Below are 20,773 nucleotides of genomic sequence, written 5' to 3'. Positions count from 1 at the left end.
ACCGTGTTTTTGAGGTGGTTTTTTGGTATTTTGTTTGTTTTTTGTTTTTTGCAGTTGGCTGGTATGGGGATCTGAACCCTTGACCTTGGTGTTTTAACACTGTGCTCTAACCAGCTGAGCTAATATGTTGTTTAGGTTTATCCATGTAGCATATATCTGTACTTCACTGTTTTTTGTGGCTGAATAATCCATTATATTTAGATACCACACTTTATCAATTTATCTATTGATTGACGTTTGGGTTGTTTCCACTTTTTTGATATCATGAATAGTGCTACTGTGAATATTTATATACAAGTATTTGAGCACCTATTTCCAGCTTTTGTCCATTTTTCGGTTAAATTGTTTGGATTTTGTTACTATTGTTGTGTTGCAGAAGTTCTTTGTTCTGGATATTAATCTCTTATCAGATATATAATTTGTTTTCCACAGCACCTGCAATATTTTATTTTACATTCCCACCAGCAATGATGAAGATTCCAGTTTCTCCACATCCTTGCTAACTCTTGTCATTTTCCCTTTTTTTTTGATAATAGCTATCCTGGTGGGTGTGAACTGGTTTCTCACTGATTTTGATTTGCATTTTTCTGCTGACTAATGATGCTGAGTATCTCTTTATGTGCTTGTTAGCCATTTATATATCTTTGGAGAAATATCTATTCAAGTCCTTTGCCTATTTTTTAACTGGATTGTCATTTTGGTTTTGAGTTGTAAGAATTCTTTATATATTCTGGATACTAGACCATTATCAGATACGTGATTTGCAAATATTTTCTCCCATTCCGTAGGTTGTCTTTTCACTCTCTTGATGGTGTTATTTAATGCAAAAGTTTTAAATTTTGATGAAGTACAATGTATTTTTTTCTTTTCTTGCTCATGCTTTTGGTGTCATATCTAAGAATCTATTACCAAATCCGAGGTCATGAAGATTTACCTCTGTGTTTTCTTCTAAGAGCTTTATAGTTTTAGCTTATATTTAGATTGTTAATCCATTTAGAGATGATTTTTGTATGTCATACAAGCTAGGGGTTAACTTCGTTCTTTTGCATGTAGATATCCAGTTGTCCCAGCACCACTTGTTGAGGAGACTGTTCTTTCCCCATTGAATACTCTTGGCATCTTTGTCAAAAATGAGTTGGCCATAGTCATGGGTTTATTTGTATGCTCTCAGTTCCATTCCATTGATCCATATATCTATCCTTATGCCATTACCATACTGTTTTGTTTGTTTCTTTTTTTTTTTTTCTGGTAGCTGGGCAGTAAAGGGATCCGAACCCTTGTCCTTGGTGGTGTTAGCACCACACTCTACCAAGTGAGCTAACCAGCAAGCCCTATGCTGTTTTGATTATTGTGGTTATGTAGTTGGTTTTGAAATTGTGAAGTATGAGTCCTCCAACTTTGTTCTTTTTCAAAATTGTTTGGCTATATGGGGCCCTTTGCATTCCCAAATGAAGTTCAGGGTCAGCTTGTCAATTTCTGGAAAAAAAAAAAAAGCAGCAGCAGCAGTTGTGATTTTGATAGGAATTGTGTTGAATCTGTAGATCAAATTTGGGAGTATTAAGAGCCGGCCCGTGGCTTACTTGGGAGAGTGTGGTGCTGATAACACCAAGGCCACAGGTTCAGATCCCTATATAGGGATGGCCAGTTAGCTCACTTGGGAGAGTGTGGTGCTGACAAGACCAAGTCAAGGGTTAAGATCCCCTTACTGGTCATCTTTAACAACAACAACAACAAAAAATTGGGAGTATTGCCATCTTAATATTGTCTTCCAGTCCCATAAATATGGGTGTCTCTCCACTTACTTAAGTCTTCCTTAATTTCCTTCAGCAATGTTTCGTGGTTTTTGTGTTTCTGGGATAAATCCCACGTGTTCATGGTGTGTAATATTCTTTTCTGTTCCTATGTTGTCCTTGTCTTGTTTTGGTATCAGGGTAATACGGGCCTCCTAGAATAAGTTGAGAAGTGTTTCATCCTCTTCTCTTTTTTGTAAGAGTTTGTGAAGAATTAGTATTCTTTAAATAAAAACATTATTTTGAATGTTTGGTAGAATTTTTCAGTGAAGCCATCTGGGCCTGAGCTTTTGTTTGTGGGAAGTTTTTAAATACTGATTCTGTCTTTTTACTTGTTATAGGTCTATTCAGATTTTCTGTTTCTTCTTGAGTCAATTTTGGTGGTTATGGCTTTCTAGGAATTTTCCCATTCCATATAAATTACCTAATTTGTTGCCATACAGTTGTTCATAGTGTTCCCTTATGATCTATTTCATTTCTGTAAAGTTGATAGTAATGTCCCTTCTTTCATACCTGATTTTATTAATTTGAATGTTCTCTCTTTTTTTCTTGGTAATCTAGCTAAAGGTTTGTCAATTTTGTTGATGTTTTCAAAGAACCAACTTCTGTTTTCATTGATTATCTTTATTGTTTTTGTAGTCTATATTTTATTAATTTCAACTTTGATCTTTATTAATTCTTTAATTCTGCTTGCTTTATGTTTAGTTTGCCCTTCTTTTTCTACTGTCTTATGGTAGAATTAGGTAATTAATTTTAGATCTTTCTTCTTTTTCAATACAGATTGAGCATCCTTAATCCGAAATCCAAAATGCTCCAAAATCTGAAACTTTTTGAGCACTGACTTGATGCCACAAGTGAAAAATTCCACACCTCTGATTGCAAGCATTTTGTTTTTGTTTTTTTTTTTAAAAGATGACGGTAAGGGGATCCTAACCCCTGACTTGGTGTTGTGAGTACCACGCTCAGCCAGTGAGCGAACCGGCCATCCGTATATGGGATCCGAACCCGGGGCCTTGGTGTTCCCAGCACCACACTCTCCTGAGTGAGCCACGGGCCGGCCCGCAAGCATTTTGGATAAAGGATACTCAACCTGTAATAAAAGTGACAAAGTGATGATAAAGATGATGTTAACACTGCAGAAAAAGTACCAATAGACAACGTGGTGAAAATGTGTGATGGAATTAGAGCAGCATGCATTCATAACTGAACAAGAAATCATGCCAGTTTATAGAATCAAAGAGAGACTTCTAAAACAAAAACCATTGTTAATGAGGCATACGACTCTGGAGGAAACGTTTAAAAAAGTCATTCAGCATAATGCTTCTTCATCCCTACAGAACCCATTTCCTGGTACCTCAGCTGCTTCATTTTTTGTTTTGTTTTGTTTGTTTGTTTGTTTTTCAACTGCTTCTGATGTTTCTTCTCACTTAAAAAATACAATACAAGGGTTGGCAGGTTAGCTCAGTTGGTTAGAGTATGGTGCTCATAACACCAAGGTCCAGGTTTTGGTTCCTGTACCAGCCAGCTGCCAAAAATAAATAAATAAAATACAGTGTACGGTAACCTAATCAAAACACAATGAAAGCCTGCCATTGTTTTGCCGCTCTTGTTTAACAGCTGATACAGGTATTCTGGTGCTTAGTTACCCTGAACACATTTTTTCACTGTGTTAATGGTATGTCATAGTTTTTACTGTCAAGTATTTATGTGTGAATAGGTGTTAGAAAATGATTACTTATTGGTAGCATATAAATTCAATAAATTCAGAGTCAGGAATGATGGTGATGCCACACAACCACAGATTGTCCACATGGGTGGCCGAGATAGTGACACCTTTGCTTTCCAATTGTTTGATGTACACAAACTTTGTTTCATGCACAAAATAATTAATATTGTAAAAAATTACCTTCAGTCTGTGTGTATAAGATGTATATGAAATATAAATTAATTTTGTATTTAAACTTGGGTTCCATCCCTAAGATATCTCATTATATACATACAGATATTCCAAAATCTGAAACAATCTAAAATCCAAAACATTTCTGGTCACAAGCATTTCAGATAAGGAATGCTCAACCTGTATAGGCATTTACAGCTATACATTTTCCTTTATCACTGCTTTAGATCCTATAAGTTTTGGTATGTTGTGTATTCATTATCAGTCATCTCTCTAATTTCTCTTGTGATTTCTTTTTTGATTCATTGGTTATTTATGAGCATATTGCTTAATTAATAACTCTTTTATAAAAGAGTAAATTCATAACAGTGCTCCCCTATCTCACATTATAAATGTACATTAATAACCTTAATGAGTGAAAAGAGCATAACAAAAAATACTAAGTACTGTATTATTTAAGAACTAAGTAAAAAATTGGACAAGTAGGGTTATTTTATTTATTTATCTGTTTATTTAAAGATGACCGGTAGGGGGACCTTAACCCCTGACTTGGTTTTGTCAGCATCACTCTCTCCAAAGTGAGCTGACCGGCCATCCCTATGTAGAGATCCGAACTCATGGCCTTGGTGTTATCAGCACCACATTCTCCCAAGTGAGCCATGGGCCGGCCCTAGTAGGGTTATTTTAGAGTGTTATGATAGTTTAATGTTTATTATGCAATATTCCTTTATTCTGCAAAGTTCTTTAAATTCACAAGAAGTGATTTTTGTTTTATAAAAGCCTTGCTATAGGGAGGGAGACTAGATTGCAGTTGTTTAACAGAATGGCATATTTATTCATGTTTGCTGGGTTGGGGAACATTTTTCCTAATGAAGAAAGATAGAAAGTGTTCTTTTTAAAATACAGCCTTTATCCTGAGTATGTTAAATATGTGACATTGGCTCTCTAATGGAGCGCCACTGGAATTTAGTTTTGCTACTAAATTGATCCAGGAATAAACTGTTTTCTTCTACTATGTGAAGATTGAGGGAGACCTGAGTTACCAAAAGTCTAAAGATGAGTACAACCATATCTTGAATATTTTCTCTCCTTTTAAGTCTATTCCAACTTAATGCTTTCAAGTACTTTTGATGTACTTATACTCAGTGTTTTTAATGTACTTATAAGGTACATTGGAGTTTCTTACAGGAAGCCAAACTGTTTATTTACTCCTTTCTCCTAGCTAATAGAAATCAGTCTTTACATATATTTCATTGCTACTTAAAAACCAAAGAAATATCTTTTAATCAGATTTGAAATCAAGAAAAAACTAAAAACAGCCAAAAAGAAAGAAAAGAAAGAAAAAAAGAAAAAGCAAGAAGAGGAGCAAGAAAAGAAAAAACTGACACAGATTCAAGAATCTCAGGTAGGAAATTCAATGGTCCTCATTATCCAAAGATTAAATCTCTGTTTTGAGTGTACGTGGGTATTTGTATCTGTTTATGTAAAATGGTGGGTTTATATTAATCAGTCTAGGTTAATGTGAGACTATTACATACAGTCTGCTTCCTGTAGGTTTCATTAATCTTTGGACATATCTTATCATTTCACCGTTAGCTACACTGTTTAACTCCTTAGGACTTCACTCAAATCTGCATTTAAAAAGCAGCCCACTAGCGTGTGAGTGTCCCTTAATTGAAAGTTGGTACACATCTTGTCCGAGGTAGCCAGATATGTTATGATGTTTACTCAGGTGTATGTCATCCTAGACTTGGTATAAATATAGCTGAGCAAATTAGTCATCTCTGCATTCATTATGAAAAGCTTTATTGACAATATCAACAAATATTAGCTATGATATAGGATGTTCTTCCAGAAAGAGTTTTTTGGATAATTTCTTAAATTTGCTGTTTATCAGGCAGGTAAGATGGGCTGACTCCACACTGCTGTATCCTCTTTGTCCACAAGAGGATGCTCTCTCCTTATGCAAATTTTAAGTTTCTGCAGCCTATATAGATTCACATTGGAGGACTGAATGTATTGTTGGGTATAGAGAATCTCATCAGCTGTTGGTAAAAAGAGCCATCCTACATATCCTTCCCTTCCCAGGTAACATCCCACAACAAGGAACGGCGTTCCAAACGGGATGAGAAACTAGATAAGAAATCTCAAGCCATGGAGGAGCTGAAAGCAGAGCGAGAAAAACGGAAGAACAGAACAGGTAAGTTGGGAAAACGTAATGGCTACTTTGTGTCTTTGATCGTATGATTTGACTTCCTAGTGCTCATTTTTATTTCCCCCCCTTTTTTTTTTTTTAAGCTCTTTATTATGGAAAATTCCAAACATATACAGAGAGGAGTATAATGAACCTCCATGAACCATATCATCTCTATTTCATTATATTTCAACCATATTATTTCAATACGTGTCTCTAAAAGAAAAGGACTCTTTTTGTAAACCTATCTACAGTACTATTCTCACACCTAAAAAATACTAACAATGAATCCATTAATATTATCAAATATCTAGTCAGGGTTCAAATTTCTCTATTTGTTTTATAATTTAAAAAATAATAATTTGATCATTTGAATCAGGATCTTGTAAGTACTGCGCGCTAACCGATTGCGCCACTGGAGCTCCTGAATCAGGATCTTAAATAATAAAAGTCCACACATTGTGATTTGTTAATATGTCCTTTAAGTCACTTAATCTATAGGTTTTTCTCCTCATCTCCTTTTCCTCCTCTTGCAGCCTATTTGCTGAAGAAACTAGGTCATTTGTCTTGTGGTTTCTCACAGATGTTAACTGCATCCCATTGGTGCTGTTGAATGTGTTCCTCTAGTCCCTTGAATTTCCTGTAATTTGATAGTTAGACCTAGAGAATTGATCAGACTTGGGTTTGTTCTGCGGGTTTTTTGTTTTTTGGAAAGGAGTATTTTTAGGTAGTGGTATGTATTTCCATCAGGAGACACATACGATCTGATTGTCTCTTATTTTGTGAAGTTACCAGCTCTGTCAATTAGCTTTTACCACAATAATGTGAGGCAGCAAACTCCCCCCACCCTTCCTGCTCATGCACCTGCAGTTCAGCAGGGGGTTGCCTGGAAGTATGAGTTTATTGTCTCCAGGCTGCAGGTTGGGGCCAGGTCTATTCTACCTATCTCACTTCCTCCTTGGACCAGAATTCACAGGACACATTCTTATCATGGTGATAGCAGAAGTATAAAAGGGGCAAGCAGAAACACACAATGTCTCTTAAGACCTAGACTTGGAATTATCACTATGGGAAGTGTCACTGTGGAAGTGTAACTATGGGACTGGGTGAAACTAGCGAGTCATGTGGCAAGGAGCATGGGTACAGAGAGAGTTGAAGAATTGGAAATAGTCATGTGTTCTATCCTAGTAGCCATTGATGGTCATTATTTACATCATTTAATTCATTAGGAGTTGCAAATGGTGATATTCTAGTCTATCACTCTTTCTTCGTTTATTATCTAGTCTGTTTACATAAAGAGAAACTTCTCACAAGCTATTTAGTTACCCCCCCAGGTATATTTTTAATAGGAAAGGTGGAATAAATACTTGATTCATTTTCTTTTTATTTATCAGTTTTCAAAAGAATGAGAGTTCCTCAGCAACTTCCAGAAATAACCATTGAGATTTCTTTATTTTGAATGTTCTTTATGTATCCTAACAATACTTTATGTGTTTTAATCCATTGCAGTTATTATTGATACTCAAATTGTCTACCAGATTTAGCTGAGTCCTTTTGACACAAGACCCTGGTAGTCTTTAATAATTTCTTTGCTTTCTAGATTTGGAATTAGCCATTTCTCTATGGAGCCCTGGTTTCTTTTTCATGACAAATTGTATTTAGAGACTGTAGTCTAGACACAAGGAGTGCTCATGCTTCTGAGTTGGCTATTTTTTTTTTTTTTTTTTTTTCCTTGACCGGCGCTCAGCCAGGGAGTGCACCAGTCATTCTTATATAGGATCCGAACCCGCAGCGGGAGCGTCGCCGCGCTGCTAGCGCAGCACGCCTACCGAGTGCGCCACGGGCTCAGCCCCTGAGTTGGCTATTATTTCTAAGCCTTTTCAGTGTACACAGCTAAAAAAAAGGTTTTTTTAAGGATAAAATTTATCATGAACCTTATTCTGAGAATTCCATTTCAAACTAGAATGCCAGAGATTTTTGTTTTTTATAATAACTTTATTGAGATATAGCTCATATGCAATACTGTTTACTTATATAAAGTGTACAAGGCAGTGGCTTTTAGTATATTCACAGAGTTATGCAGTAAAACTCAAAATTCAGTGAATTTTAGAATGTTTCATTACCCCAAAAAGAAACTCCAACCTGTCATCCCCCAGCCCTAGGCAACCACCAATCTACTTTCTGTCTTTATAGATTTGCCTGTCCTGGACATTTCACGTAAATGGAATCATAAAATATGTGGTCTTTGGTGCCTAGCTTCTTTTACCTAGCATAATGTTTTCAAGGTTCATCCATATATTATAGTATGATATCAATATTTTTCCCTTTTTATGACTGAATAATATTCCATTGTATGGATATACACATTTTGTTTATCCATTCACCTCTTGATGGATATTTGGGTTGTTTTCACTTTCTGGCTATTATGAATAATATACTACGAACATTTGTGCACAAGTTTTTGAGGGTATTTTTGTTCAATTTTTTTTTTTTTACTTTTTATTTATTTTGGTTTTTTATTTGTGCACAAGTTTTTATATGAACATATGTTTTCATTTCTCTTGGGTGTATACCTAGGAGTGGAATTATTGGGTGATATGATAATGACCTTTTGAGGAACTGCCAGGCTGTTTTCCAAGGCAGCTTCACCATTTTGCATTGCTATCAACAATATATGAAGGTTTCTCCACATCCTCACCAACACTTGTTATTATGTCTTATTGATGATGGGAATCCTAGTGGGTGTGAAGTGGCATCTTATGGTTTCAACTTATATTTTCCTAATGATTAGTGATGTTGAGCATCTTTTCATGTGTTTGTTAGTCATTTGTATATCTTCTTGGAGAAATGTGAGTTCAAGTTCTCTCTCTTTTTTTTTTTTTTGCGGCTGGCTGGTAAGGGGATCTGAACCTGCAACCTTGGTGTAATAAGGCTGCAATCTAACCAACTGAGCTAACTGGCCAGCCATTCAAGTTCTTTGTCCATTTTTCAGTTAAATTGTTTGGGTTTTGTGACTGTTGTTGTGTTGCAGAAGTTCTTTTTTCTGGATATTAATCTCTTATCAGATATTTGCAAATATTTTTTTATTCCATGGGTTACCTTTTCACTTTATCGTTAGTGTCTTTTGATGCATAAAAGTTTTTAGTTAAGAGGGCAGGCCCATGGCTCACTCGGGAGAGTGTGGTGCTGATAACACCAAGGCCACAGGTTCGGATCCCATATAGGGATGGCCGGTTCACTCACTTGAGAAAGCGTGGTGCTGACAACACCAAGTCAAGGGTTAAGATCCCCTTACCGGCCATCTTTAAAAAAGAAAAAAGTTTTTAATTAAGGAAGTATAATTTATCTATTTTTGTTGCGGCCTGTGCTTTTGGTGTTATATCCAAGAAACCATTGCCGAATCCAGTGTCACGTAAGTTTCCCCTGTGATTACATCTTCTAAGAATTTTATAGTTTAGCTATTATATTTAGGTCTTTGATCCATTTTGATTTAGTTTTGTATATAGTGTAAGGTAAGGGTCCAACTTCTTTTTTGCGTATGGAGATCCAGTTTTCCCAGCACCATTTGTTGAGGACTGTCCTTTGCCCATTGAATGTTCTTGGCACCTTTGTCAAAAATTATTTGGCCATATATGCAAGTGTTTATTTCTGGGCTCTCTGTTCTCTCCCATTGGATATGTCTGTCTTTCAAATGACTGTTTTTTCTGGAACCCCAAGCCAGCCAGCCACCAAAAAAAAAAGACTATTTTTTAAAGTTACTTCTTATAGTTCCTTTCTGTGTGGTTATGTCATCAGATCAATACTTCGTTTCATTTGGCTTTTAATATTTAGAGATGACTTTTTATTATTATTGTTTTATGATTATATAAAATACATGATTCCAAAGTCAAATCTACTAAAACAAGGTATATTCAAAGAAATTTAGCTTCTATATCTTTTTATTTCATACCTTGTCCCCTCCCTTAACAGTCAGTCACTTAAAACTTTTTGTTGTTGTTGTTGTTTTTTGGCGGATGGCCAGAAAACATTTTTTTATATCCTTCTCTTTTTTTCTTTAAACATTAGGGCACACAGAGATCAAGGGTTCAGATCCCCTTACCAGCCAGCCATCAAAAACAAACAACAAAACAACAACAACAAAAATAAACATAAGAACACATAGTCACCTCCTGTCTTAGATTAATGGTAGCATGCTATACACACTTTTTTCTACCTTGCATTTTTCACTTAACAGTATATCCTGGAGATCACTCCTTAGTGTTTTATGTAGAGCAGCTATCAGCAAACTGTTTTTGAAAATAGAATTTCACTGAATACAACAACACCCATTTGTTTACATATTGTCTAAGGCTGCTTTCAGCAGTACAACAAGCTGCTTTCAGTAACTACAGCAGTAAATTTGAGCAGTTGGAACAATGACCATAGGAATAACAAACCTTTTTTTTTTTTTTTAATAAAGAAACAGTATTTATTAGTTACAGTTTTAGAGGCTAGGAAGTGCAAAGTCCAGGAAACACATTTGTGGATGGTAACTCTTTACAGCAGTGCAGGGTGTCACATGGTAGATGGCTTGAGAAGAGAAAACACAAACTTAAATTATTTACCATCTGGCTCTTTAAAACATTTTCTGACTCAGGTTGTAGTGTTCTGTCTCATTCCTTTTTTACATCTGCATATCAATCCATTGGGTAGATGTATCAGAGGTAATTCAGCTACTCCCCTGTTTGTGGACATTTGGTTTCTTTTTTTTTTTTTTTTTTCTTTCTTTTCTTTTTTTTTTTAAAGAATGACTGGCAAGGGGATCTTAACCCTTGACGTGGTGTTGTCAGCACCACGCTCTCCCAAGTGAGCTACCAGCCATCCCTATGTAGGGATTCAAACCCGTGGCCTTGGTGTTATCAGCACCACACTCTCTAATGTGAGCCACAGGCCGGCCCCTGACATTTGGTTGTTTTCATTCTTCTGTTATTACATGTAGTACTGCAAATTCAAAACAAGGTTTTCCTCAAAAACTTTCTGAAGACATCGTGAGTTTTTCCCTCTCATTCCTGCCCACCTTCAAGTGTCTTGTGTGCAATAAAAGATAACTGCCAGTAGTGCTGGTGACCCTTTCTGCCTACTTAGTAACAATCTTTCACCCCTTTTTTTGTCTATTGGGGTCTGATGTTTGGTGCCTGAATGATTTTAACTCTGGTTTAACTCATTTCTGTATATAGCCTAAGTTATCACAACCCCATCTAGCAAAGATAGTCGTGTCTATTTGAGTCATGTTCCAGTTCTTTTTCAAGGATGAAAGATGTTTCAGTTTCTTGTTGAGAAAACTTAGGTAAGCATTTCCCCTTTCTTTCTAGCTGAGCTCCTTGCCAAAAAACAGCCATTAAAAACCAGTGAAGTCTACTCTGACGATGAGGAGGAGGAAGAGGATGACAAGTCCAGTGAAAAGTCAGACCGCTCATCCCGAACATCATCATCTGATGAAGAAGAGGAGTAAGCTGTGTTCATTTTGGTCTAGTAGGCAGGATGGATGGGTTCTTTTGTGTAGTTTCCAAAATTGCCCTGTTTGAGCCATGAACTCTGGTTTGGTTCAGTACCCTGAATTGCTGAACTGAATTCCCCAGCACATCAGCCCATTCATTTCTTTGGCTTCTGGCTCCTAGCCTGCACCCCTGGACATTTCACCAGGCTTAGCAGGTAGGAACTGACTTGCCATCACTCTCAGATTGGCCCGGAGCTGTCGTTACTGTTCTTACTGTAATACGTTATCTAGAATGGCAGCCTCGTTCAAGACAGTTCATACTACTGGCTAGGAACAGGATTCTATTACAGCTCTTTCCTGGTGCTTTATTTGTTTCTCTTAAGTTAATCACATGTGCTTTGGTTGAGGTACATTTTGAGAAGTTGGTATTTATATGTCTTGTACCATTTTTATGATGAACAGTTTTCCCAGTGCCCCATTGTTCCTCATAGGAAAGAAGAGATCCCTCCAAAATCACAACCAGTCTCCTTACCTGAAGAATTGAATCGAGTTCGATTATCACGGCATAAGCTAGAACGTTGGTGTCACATGCCCTTCTTCGCTAAAACTGTCACAGGATGTTTTGTACGGATTGGCATTGGAAACCACAACAGCAAACCAGTTTACCGGGTTGGTATTTCTTTCCTTGGACAATTATCCACGTTTTCAGTATAATGATTCTCGACTAGGGGTAGGAGCTACTGAACAAATATGTCATTCTTCTGCCACCATTTGACTGGGAAGTAGACTCCAAATGATATGCCCATACAACAGTGTCTATCTGAGCTGACCTCATTCATGACCTGCTGCCAGGAAGAGTACTTGGAGCCCAAGGGACTGGCAGGCTTTGGATTTAGGATAATTTTCTCTATCCTCTTTCAGCATAAAAGGAAGAAGGGAGACATTTATGAAGTATTTGTTGGGAGTTACATAACTCTCAACAAAAAATTTATTATTTAAAAAATAAATCAATGAAAAATGTGCATATTACAATCCCACGTGACTTCTAGACCAGGGAATTTCATTGAGGTTAAAAAAAAAACAAACGAACGCCAGCCTAATACAAATTATTATGTGGGTTCCAGCACTACTTCTGTGGTCTCGATGGCTGGAATATATATAGCTATTTGATTTTTCTGTTGTTTGTTTTGTTTTTGTTTGTTCTGTTCAGGGTTGTCTGGTTTTAATGTGTATTTATCTCCTTGTGTAAGGACCAGCAGTCATGCCGTGTCCTGGAAAGCTTGGCAACAGAAACTGACCTCTGTGGCCTTCACATTTGGTTAATAAAAATTGACCTCTGAAATCCCAAGTACATCCCCTAGTAAAGTAGAATTAGTTGGGCGGAAAGCTTCTAATGGGCCACACCAGGCTAACTTCCTTTTCTGGCGTGTGCTTATACTGGGCACAAGGCTCCCTGTGCTTGGCCGTCTGAATTCTAAATCTGAGAAAGATGCTCAGAACACGTGGCAGCTGTGGGTTCCTCTTGGCACAGGGTCACTTGTTTGTGATCAGGTAGATAGAGCCAAAAGAAAAGTGTGGAAAGCTCTGAATGAGTCTATTCCTGACTGGTGTCTCTTGTCCTTCTTAGGTTGCTGAGATTACAGGTGTTGTGGAAACAGCCAAAGTTTACCAGCTGGGTGGCACCAGAACAAACAAAGGGCTACAACTACGGTAAGAAGCTCTTCTGTGGCAGCTTCTGTTTCCACTTCAAACAGGCACTTCCCATTTGAGCTGTTATTCTCTCCCAGTGTGATGTTTCTTGTTGCAGTGCGCACTATTTATGCAGTCCCCACAATGCACTTGGAGGGAGACTTTTCTGTCTTTGCCTGTAGGGGAAGTAGGACATTCTCTCCCATAGGAGGAATCAGGGTTATGAAGTGATAGGACATATAGAAGGAAAATGCCAGATTGTGAGAGATCATCCTGCCAGAGCCCAGCAGACATTTCCTTGGTGAGCATGGTCCAAAGGCTTGCTTCTGGTTGTGGCTCACTTAACTAACCTCATCTTTAACAAGTCAGGTCACCTTTCTGGACTTAGTTTCCTCCTTCAGCAAAATGAAAGTATCGTTCACTCAGCAAATATTTACTGAATGTCTACTATGTGCCAGTCGTAGTATGATGCCACTGTTTTAGGCATCAGGATAAAGGAGAGAACAAAACAGACATATACAAATGTCTGCCCTCTTGGAGCCTGAGAATTCTAAAGACCCCATATAGGAAGGAATAGAAGTAGTTTTCCAGGATCACACAGCAAATAGAAGGTAATAGACATGGCTTTCCTATGACCTAATATGGTCTCCATGGTTTCTCCATTCCCCTCTCTCATCCCCACCCCATCATCTCCGCTTGTCTGTTTAAAAAGAGCCAGTTGGGGGTAGGAAATGGCTGTGACAAGCAGAGAGTCTCTAGGAAAATGTCACTGAGTCACTTAATTTTGCCAACACAGTTGTCAGTAGAAAGACAGAGTTCTTCCTCTCAGGAATAGCTGGATTTTCATTCTAATAACTACATAGTATTGCATATTCTTGATGCTAACTGACTATGATGGATTTTATTGTAAATTGACTTTTGAAGCACTGGCCACATCCATTTGGTTTCCAGCACTGGCTTTGTGATTTTCAGTCCTGGCTGCCCATTAAAACAACCTAGGAGGGTTTTTTTGTTTTGTTTTTTAGTTTTGGTGCCTGGTTTTTAACTTCCAGAGATTCTAATTCAGTAGATCCAAATTGATTGGATCTAGTTGATTCCAATGCTTTAGCACTGGAATTTTTATAAATCTTCATAGATGATTCTAAAGGGTAGCCAGGATTGAGAACCACTGTGGTACATTGTCTAGTAGGCCTGCTTTGCTGGAACTGCAGTCAACGTGCACATTCTTGGAGATGCTGTCTGTCTTTTGTGTAGGCATGGCAATGACCAACGAGTGTTCCGCCTAGAGTTTGTCTCAAACCAAGAATTCACTGAAAGTGAATTCATGAAGTGGAAAGAAGCGGTAAGTGGCTAGAGACTACTTAGTGGTTGTTTGTGAACACCAAGAGAGCCTCTTTCCAAAATCCCTTATTAATAATCCTTTATCATGTTTTGGTCCAGATGTTCTCTGCTGGCATGCAGTTGCCTACTCTAGATGAAATCAATAAAAAGGAATTATCTATTAAAGAAGCTCTTAATTATAAATTCAATGATCAGGACATTGAAGAGGTAAGAAACCTGGTACCCTACAGCCTGGAGGCTCATCATGAACCAATGTTTAGGGATGGCCAGTTAGCTCAGTTGGTAGAGTGTGGTGCTGATAACACCAAGGTCCAGGGTTTGATCCCTGTACCAGCCACCAGCCAGCCGTCAAAAAAAAAAAAATGAACCAGTGTTTAGAGAAAATCATGATTTTTTCTTTCCTTATATCTTGACATTTTTAACTATGCATGAAGATGAGGGAATACTAGTATTGCTACCTTATTATTTATAGTTTAAGCTTTTCTCTGTACATTCTCATCTGCAGATGAGAATACATAGACTATAAAGTGTATTCAGGGTTCAGGGATCTGTGTTGGGTCCTTTGAGAGTTTTCTTTCTCCAAAACATTTTGGTAAAATTCTTTGATCTCTGTTCTCTTGGACAGTGGCTAGCCTTACAGTACCAAGCCCTTGGGCTGCTGCTGTTTATTGGTGCATGTTCCTTCAGACTGTCCCAGAAGAATCTCCGTGACCCTGGAAGCAGCATAGTATCCCTTGGAATGAACTCGCTCTCTCCCTGGGGCATGACACTGCTATAGGAAGAGCAGCCCCCTTTTAACTAGCTGCTTGCCTCCAAAATGGGCTCACTGAGCCTGTCTACAAAAATAGTTTAGGAATACCTCACTGCTGGTATCTCCTCTCTGGTACAGATTGTAAAAGAGAAAGAAAGGTTCAGAAAAGCTCCACCCAACTATGCTATGAAGAAGACTCAGCTGCTAAAGGAAAAGGTGTGTACTTGCATTTGAGCCTCTTTGCCCATTCTGTAAAGAGATGTGGAAGTCAAACGTGTTCATCCTCTGCCAAGTTAGTGGTGGCAGGATTGAGAGAAAATTCTGGTCCCAATTATAAGCAACACAGTGTGTTCTTGGCACCCGGGCAGCATTCCTTGGCCATTTTTCTTTCTATAAATTGAAACTGATCTGGGCCGAGCCCGTGGCGCACTCGGGAGAGTGTGGCACTGGGAGCGCGGCGAAGCTCCCGCCGCGGGTTCGGATCCTATATAGGAATGGCCGGTGCACTCACTGGCTGAGTGCCGGTCACGAAAAAGACAAAAAAAAAAAAAAAGAAAAAGAAACTGATCTTATTTGTTCCATTCTCCTTACTTTCTAGTTACTTATTTTCATGTGTAATAAAATAGTGCCCAGGGCAGTATTCAGTACTGGGTCTGAACAGACAAATGATATTGTCCAGCCCAGCTGTGGTTGATAGTTTTTCATTCTTCACATCAGGATGGGGGGCCAGCCCATGGCTCACTCGGGAGAGTGTGGTGCTGATAACACCAAGGCCATGGGTTCGGATCCCATATAGGGATGGCCAGTTGGCTCACTGGGTGAGTGTGGTGCTGACAACACCAAGTCAAGGGTTAAGATCCCCTTACCAGTCATCTTTAAAAAAAAAAAAAATTGGGTGAGCGTGGTGCAGACACATCAGGACGGGGTGAGCCTTGATATGGTGGTTTAGCCATGTGGGGCCTGGGTTCTAATGTTAATGTTACATATCACTGCCACTAGGGGCGCAGAGCCAGGTAGCTATATGGGAAGGTATTACTGCTGCAATATAAATTATATCTTGTATTTGTAAAGTATTTCTTCAGTATTCTTTCATTTCTACTGTCATGTGTCCATCACATGAGATATCTTGCCTATGATGGAAGTAAGGGGATACTTGATATAGAGCCAGTTACAGCTAAGAACTCACATATCTCTCTGTGTACAGGCCATGGCTGAGGACCTGGGGGATCAGGACAAGGCTAAACAAATCCAAGACCAGCTGAATGAGCTGGAGGAGCGGGCAGAGGCCCTGGACCGCCAGCGGACCAAGAACATATCTGCTATCAGGTGTGTTACTGACCCTGTTTTGGTTGGGCCCATATCCTTGGCCCACAGACCTTGGCCAAAATTATCAGGCAGTCCCATAGCCTTGTACACGCTATGCTGCACTGACTCCACAGATCTCTGGGGTCAGGGTTCACTGGCTCCCTGTGTCCTTTCACAGCCCACTGACTCATCCCTCTTACTCACTCCACAGTTACATTAACCAGCGGAACCGGGAGTGGAACATTGTGGAGTCTGAGAAGGCCCTTGTGGTGAGTAAGACAATATTATCTAGATCACTGAAAAACATTTTAATTAATAAAATGATATGAAATCTTTTCTACATCTTGCTCAAGTTCATTTTTTAAATTATTGAAGTAACATGTATATTTAGCATATACATGCTCTCTCCATATGCACACATATAACTATATAATTTATTAATTTACAATGAAAAGCAGCAGTCTTCTGCCCTGTCTTACCCCTCTCCACCCTTAGATTCTACTCCAGGGTATTCATTTGTATTAATTTCTGGTTTTTGGTTGTTTTCTGTGTATCTGCTCTGGAGTTCTTGAAGGGGAAAAAGGTTATAGACAGCTTTTGATTTTTTAGAACCTTACAAAGACTGTTATTTATATGTGAGCTTATGATGAATGAGAGGAAGGGGACTGAAGAAACATTTCTATAGTGCATGCTCTGTTTCAGGCTGAAAGTCACAACATGAAAAACCAACAGATGGATCCCTTTACCAGGCGGCAGTGCAAACCTACCATCGTTTCTAATGTGAGTTCCTAAAGAGGACGTTATTAGTCAGGACCTAGATTCTAGGACATAGAGTGTATTCCATTAGGAAATTAATAAAGGAGTTAAAAATAATGTTTTCTTAGCTGGGATTTGCTTGCCTCAAGCTCCTGGGTCTGGATACTTCCTTTTTTATCTTGCTGTAGGGCATATAGGTAGTGAAAACCTGGCATGGATTTGTAAAAACCTGAGGAGTAACTCCCTGTACCAGGATGAGTTTATAGCACAGCTGACATTAGTGCAAGCATGCCTCAGAGATATTGCAAGTTCAGTTCCAGACCACTACAATTAAGATGTCACAATAAACCAAGTCACACAAATTTTTTGGTTTCCCAGTGCATATAAAAGCTATGTTTACACTATACTGTAGTCTATTAAGTGTGCAATAGCATTAAGTCTAAAAAACAATGTGTATGCTTTAATTTTTAAATATTTATTGCTAAAAAATGCACATGCTATTAGACAAAGGGTGGCAATAAGACTTCTTCGGAAGTAGGATTGCTGCAAACCTTTGATTTGTAAAAAACACAATTATCTGCCAATTGCAATAAAATAAAGTGTAGTAAGCCAAGGTATGACTTTAGTGTGTCACTAAGCTAGGGTTTGGGCTTGGGCTTGGCTTTAAAGCTTTTAATTACCTTATTTTGCTGCCTTGAGGAAAACCTCACTCAGCTGCTGCTGGGTCCACTGTGCTGCTTGTGATGTTAGTAGTGGTAGGTGGGAAAAAATCTGGCAGTAGAATTCTGTGAGTGTTGGACATTCTCTAAAATAACTTATTTTCTCTTTCAGTCCAGAGATCCAGCTGTTCAAGCTGCCATCTTGGCCCAGCTGAATGCGAAATATGGTTCTGGAGTGTTACCAGATGCTCCAAAGGAAATGAGCAAGGCAAGTGCCGTACTACCCTGTGGCTTCTGAACCAGGCTGTCGCCAGCACACCTGCCTGGTTTGGGTTTGATTTTCCTACCTGGAGGAACATAGAGTCCCACTTGCGGTCCTTTTTCCATCCTAATTATTTACAAATGTAGTGAACAGCTGCTGAATTTTGATGAGACAACCTAAATTTTAAATCCAACACCACTAATTAGCATTTGTCTTTGTTTTGGGGCAACTGGCTGGTACAGGGATCAAATCCTGGAACTTGTTGTTATCAGCTCCACTCTGCAGCCAAGTAAGCTAACTGGCCAGCCCCCAACACCATTACTTAAGTAGGGCATTGACTGTGTCTTTAGGCACAGAGGACTTCTAGCCCTGTGCACCACATTTTCTCACATGTAAAATGGGGATAATACTACACGCCCTACCTACCTCACAGGATAATTAGGAGCAGCAGATAACATGTAAGGATCGGATGATTATAAAAGTAAAAGTTCTTTGAAAACGAAAATAGTAAACTAAGAGAAACTGCTCATTTAGAAGCAGTTCTCAGGGCCGGCCCGTGGCTCACTCGGGAGAGTGTGGTGCTGATAACACCTAGGCCACGGGTTCGGATCCTATATAGGGATGGCCAGTTTGCTCACTGGCTGAGCGTGGTGCTGACAACACCAAGCCAAGGGTTAAGATCCCCTTACCAGTCATCTTTTTAAAAAAAAAAAAAAAAAAAAGCAGTTCTCTATTTAAGTCAGGTTTTTTCCTCTGGAGCCTAAACTGTACCAAGAATTCCTGAAATCTTGGGTCAGAACATGGCCTGTTTTCTTAAGCCCACCCTTTCTACCCTCCTACCACAGACATAAGCCTTCCCTCTCTTTGCTTTTAGTTTATAAAAGAGAATGCTCTTTGTTCATAGCCTCTCTAGTCCACCCTTTGAGAGAAGTAATCAGAATAGAGCCTTGGTAGGAAAACCTAATGAACTTGAACAGGAGCTTTTACCATTAGTGGCTACTGCTTCTTGAAATCCACTTGTACTTCTGTTCTTATAATTTGTTTTCCTCTTCTCATTGCAGGGTCAGGGCAAGGATAAAGATTTGAATTCTAAATCAGCCAGTGACCTCTCAGAAGACCTGTTCAAAGTACATGATTTTGATGTGAAGATTGATTTGCAAGTTCCCAGCTCAGGTATATGAGGGCGGGGGATGGCCAAGGACCAGATTGGATCCACGGCCCTGTTGGCCAGCGAGGAGGCCTGATTTTACGGAAGAAATGGGGATGTCTGCTCATCAAAGTTTATAGAGGCCAGGATAAGACAGGCTGCAAGTATATTTTGAGAGGGAAGATAGCTGTAGTCAGTAAGGGTACCTGAAGGAGTGAAGCACAAGACTAAAAGGATTTTGTAGGTACTTCAGATGCCAATTTGCTCCTCTTTCCCACAGAGTCGAAGGCTTTGGCTATCACCTCCAAGGCTCCGCCAGCCAAGGATGGGGCCCCAAGGAGATCTCTGAATTTGGAAGACTACAAAAAACGACGGGGGCTTATTTGAGCATACCCAGCCTGCTGCTTCTGACCCTGCATGCCCCATCACAGTGTCCCAGCTTTCCTGTTTTCCTTTGATTTGCCCTCTTTGGGCCAGAGCAGCAGTAGAACTGGGAAGAGACTCTAAACTGCCAGTCATCTGTAATATAAACCATTTGCTGTATAGATCTCCCTTGTCTGCACCATCTCCCACCAACCCCCCCGAGCCCCACCCAGTGTGGATCTGGGCTCTTTTGGGCTTTACCATGTCTTTAGATTTGTGTTTGCTTTTTTTTTTTTTTTTTTTTTTAAAAACCAGCACAGTTCATTGGCCACTCTGCACGCATTCAGTATTACCAGGGAGCTGGGATTCTTGCTGGAGCCCCTGGTGGCCACAGCAGCAACACTGGGCAGTCTCCTCAGCAGACTGCCTTGGACCCAACCATTGAACATTTGGCACCTGGCCCTTGTGGAGGGAGCGGGGATTGGGCACCTGCAATCCTCCTTCCTCTCTCCTCATCTTTCTCTTCTTCCCATCTCTGCGGAAGAAAGGTTTTCAAAACCGACTTAGTTTCCAAAAAGTGTACATTTGTGGGGTGGGAGGGGGGTCTAATTTGAGAGAGAGAGAGAGTGTGTGTATGCGTATATGTATGTAAATGTGTGGATTTTTTATCATTTTTTTTAAATGCAGTACTCTTTGTATCAGTCTGTCATGGGTCTATAGCTGTTTCAGATTTTTTTTTCAGCTGTACTTGAGCATCTGAAACTGCAAGAAAGAAACTCATTAAATGTGATTCTTCTTACTAAACAGGCCTGACTGCTATAGCTGTGTAACTTTCCCTCCCCCACCTCCTCTTCCCCATCACCTCCCTACCTTGGAGAAAATTCCCTAGTTTAGCCCCCTGCCTTGCAGGCTTTGCCCTGGCAGGTGGGAGGGAAGCCCATCACCAGGTACCAGGGAGGGCAGTGAAGGTGTCTTGCTCATCCTATGGGTACAGCCCACAGCTTCTTGGCTGAACATAGTGTGTCTTTTTCCCACCCGTGTCCCGGTCTCTTCCTAGTGATTCTGTTTTGCTGTTTTGGCAAGAATAACATTTTGTTTTGTTTTTAAGAGAAATTAATCGATATGAATGTGGAGAGTAAACAC

At 39.3% G+C, this 20,773-nt stretch overlaps 1 protein-coding gene across 1 annotated transcript in view; it reads left to right on the top strand.

Moving 5' to 3' along the window:
- RTF1 (RTF1 homolog, Paf1/RNA polymerase II complex component) overlaps nt 1-20,434 on the top strand; it is a 47,751-nt gene extending 27,317 nt beyond the window's left edge. Inside the window, exons 5-18 of the mRNA XM_063091403.1 lie at nt 4,978-5,092; nt 5,776-5,887; nt 11,233-11,368; nt 11,849-12,026; nt 12,985-13,067; nt 14,301-14,388; nt 14,487-14,594; nt 15,277-15,354; nt 16,343-16,464; nt 16,655-16,712; nt 17,146-17,223; nt 18,031-18,126; nt 19,182-19,293; nt 19,548-20,434. Of these exons, the coding sequence (XP_062947473.1) occupies nt 4,978-5,092; nt 5,776-5,887; nt 11,233-11,368; nt 11,849-12,026; nt 12,985-13,067; nt 14,301-14,388; nt 14,487-14,594; nt 15,277-15,354; nt 16,343-16,464; nt 16,655-16,712; nt 17,146-17,223; nt 18,031-18,126; nt 19,182-19,293; nt 19,548-19,654 (1,471 nt within the window). The 3' untranslated portion in view covers nt 19,655-20,434. The remainder of the gene's footprint in view (nt 1-4,977; nt 5,093-5,775; nt 5,888-11,232; nt 11,369-11,848; nt 12,027-12,984; nt 13,068-14,300; nt 14,389-14,486; nt 14,595-15,276; nt 15,355-16,342; nt 16,465-16,654; nt 16,713-17,145; nt 17,224-18,030; nt 18,127-19,181; nt 19,294-19,547) is intronic.
- Nucleotides 20,435-20,773: the final 339 nt, after the last annotated feature.

Source organism: Cynocephalus volans, chromosome 3 (genome assembly GCF_027409185.1).
Source record: "Cynocephalus volans isolate mCynVol1 chromosome 3, mCynVol1.pri, whole genome shotgun sequence".
Taxonomy (NCBI): domain Eukaryota; kingdom Metazoa; phylum Chordata; class Mammalia; order Dermoptera; family Cynocephalidae; genus Cynocephalus; species Cynocephalus volans.
Note: the sequence above shows the minus strand (reverse complement) of the source record. Positions and strands in the feature narration are given on the sequence as shown.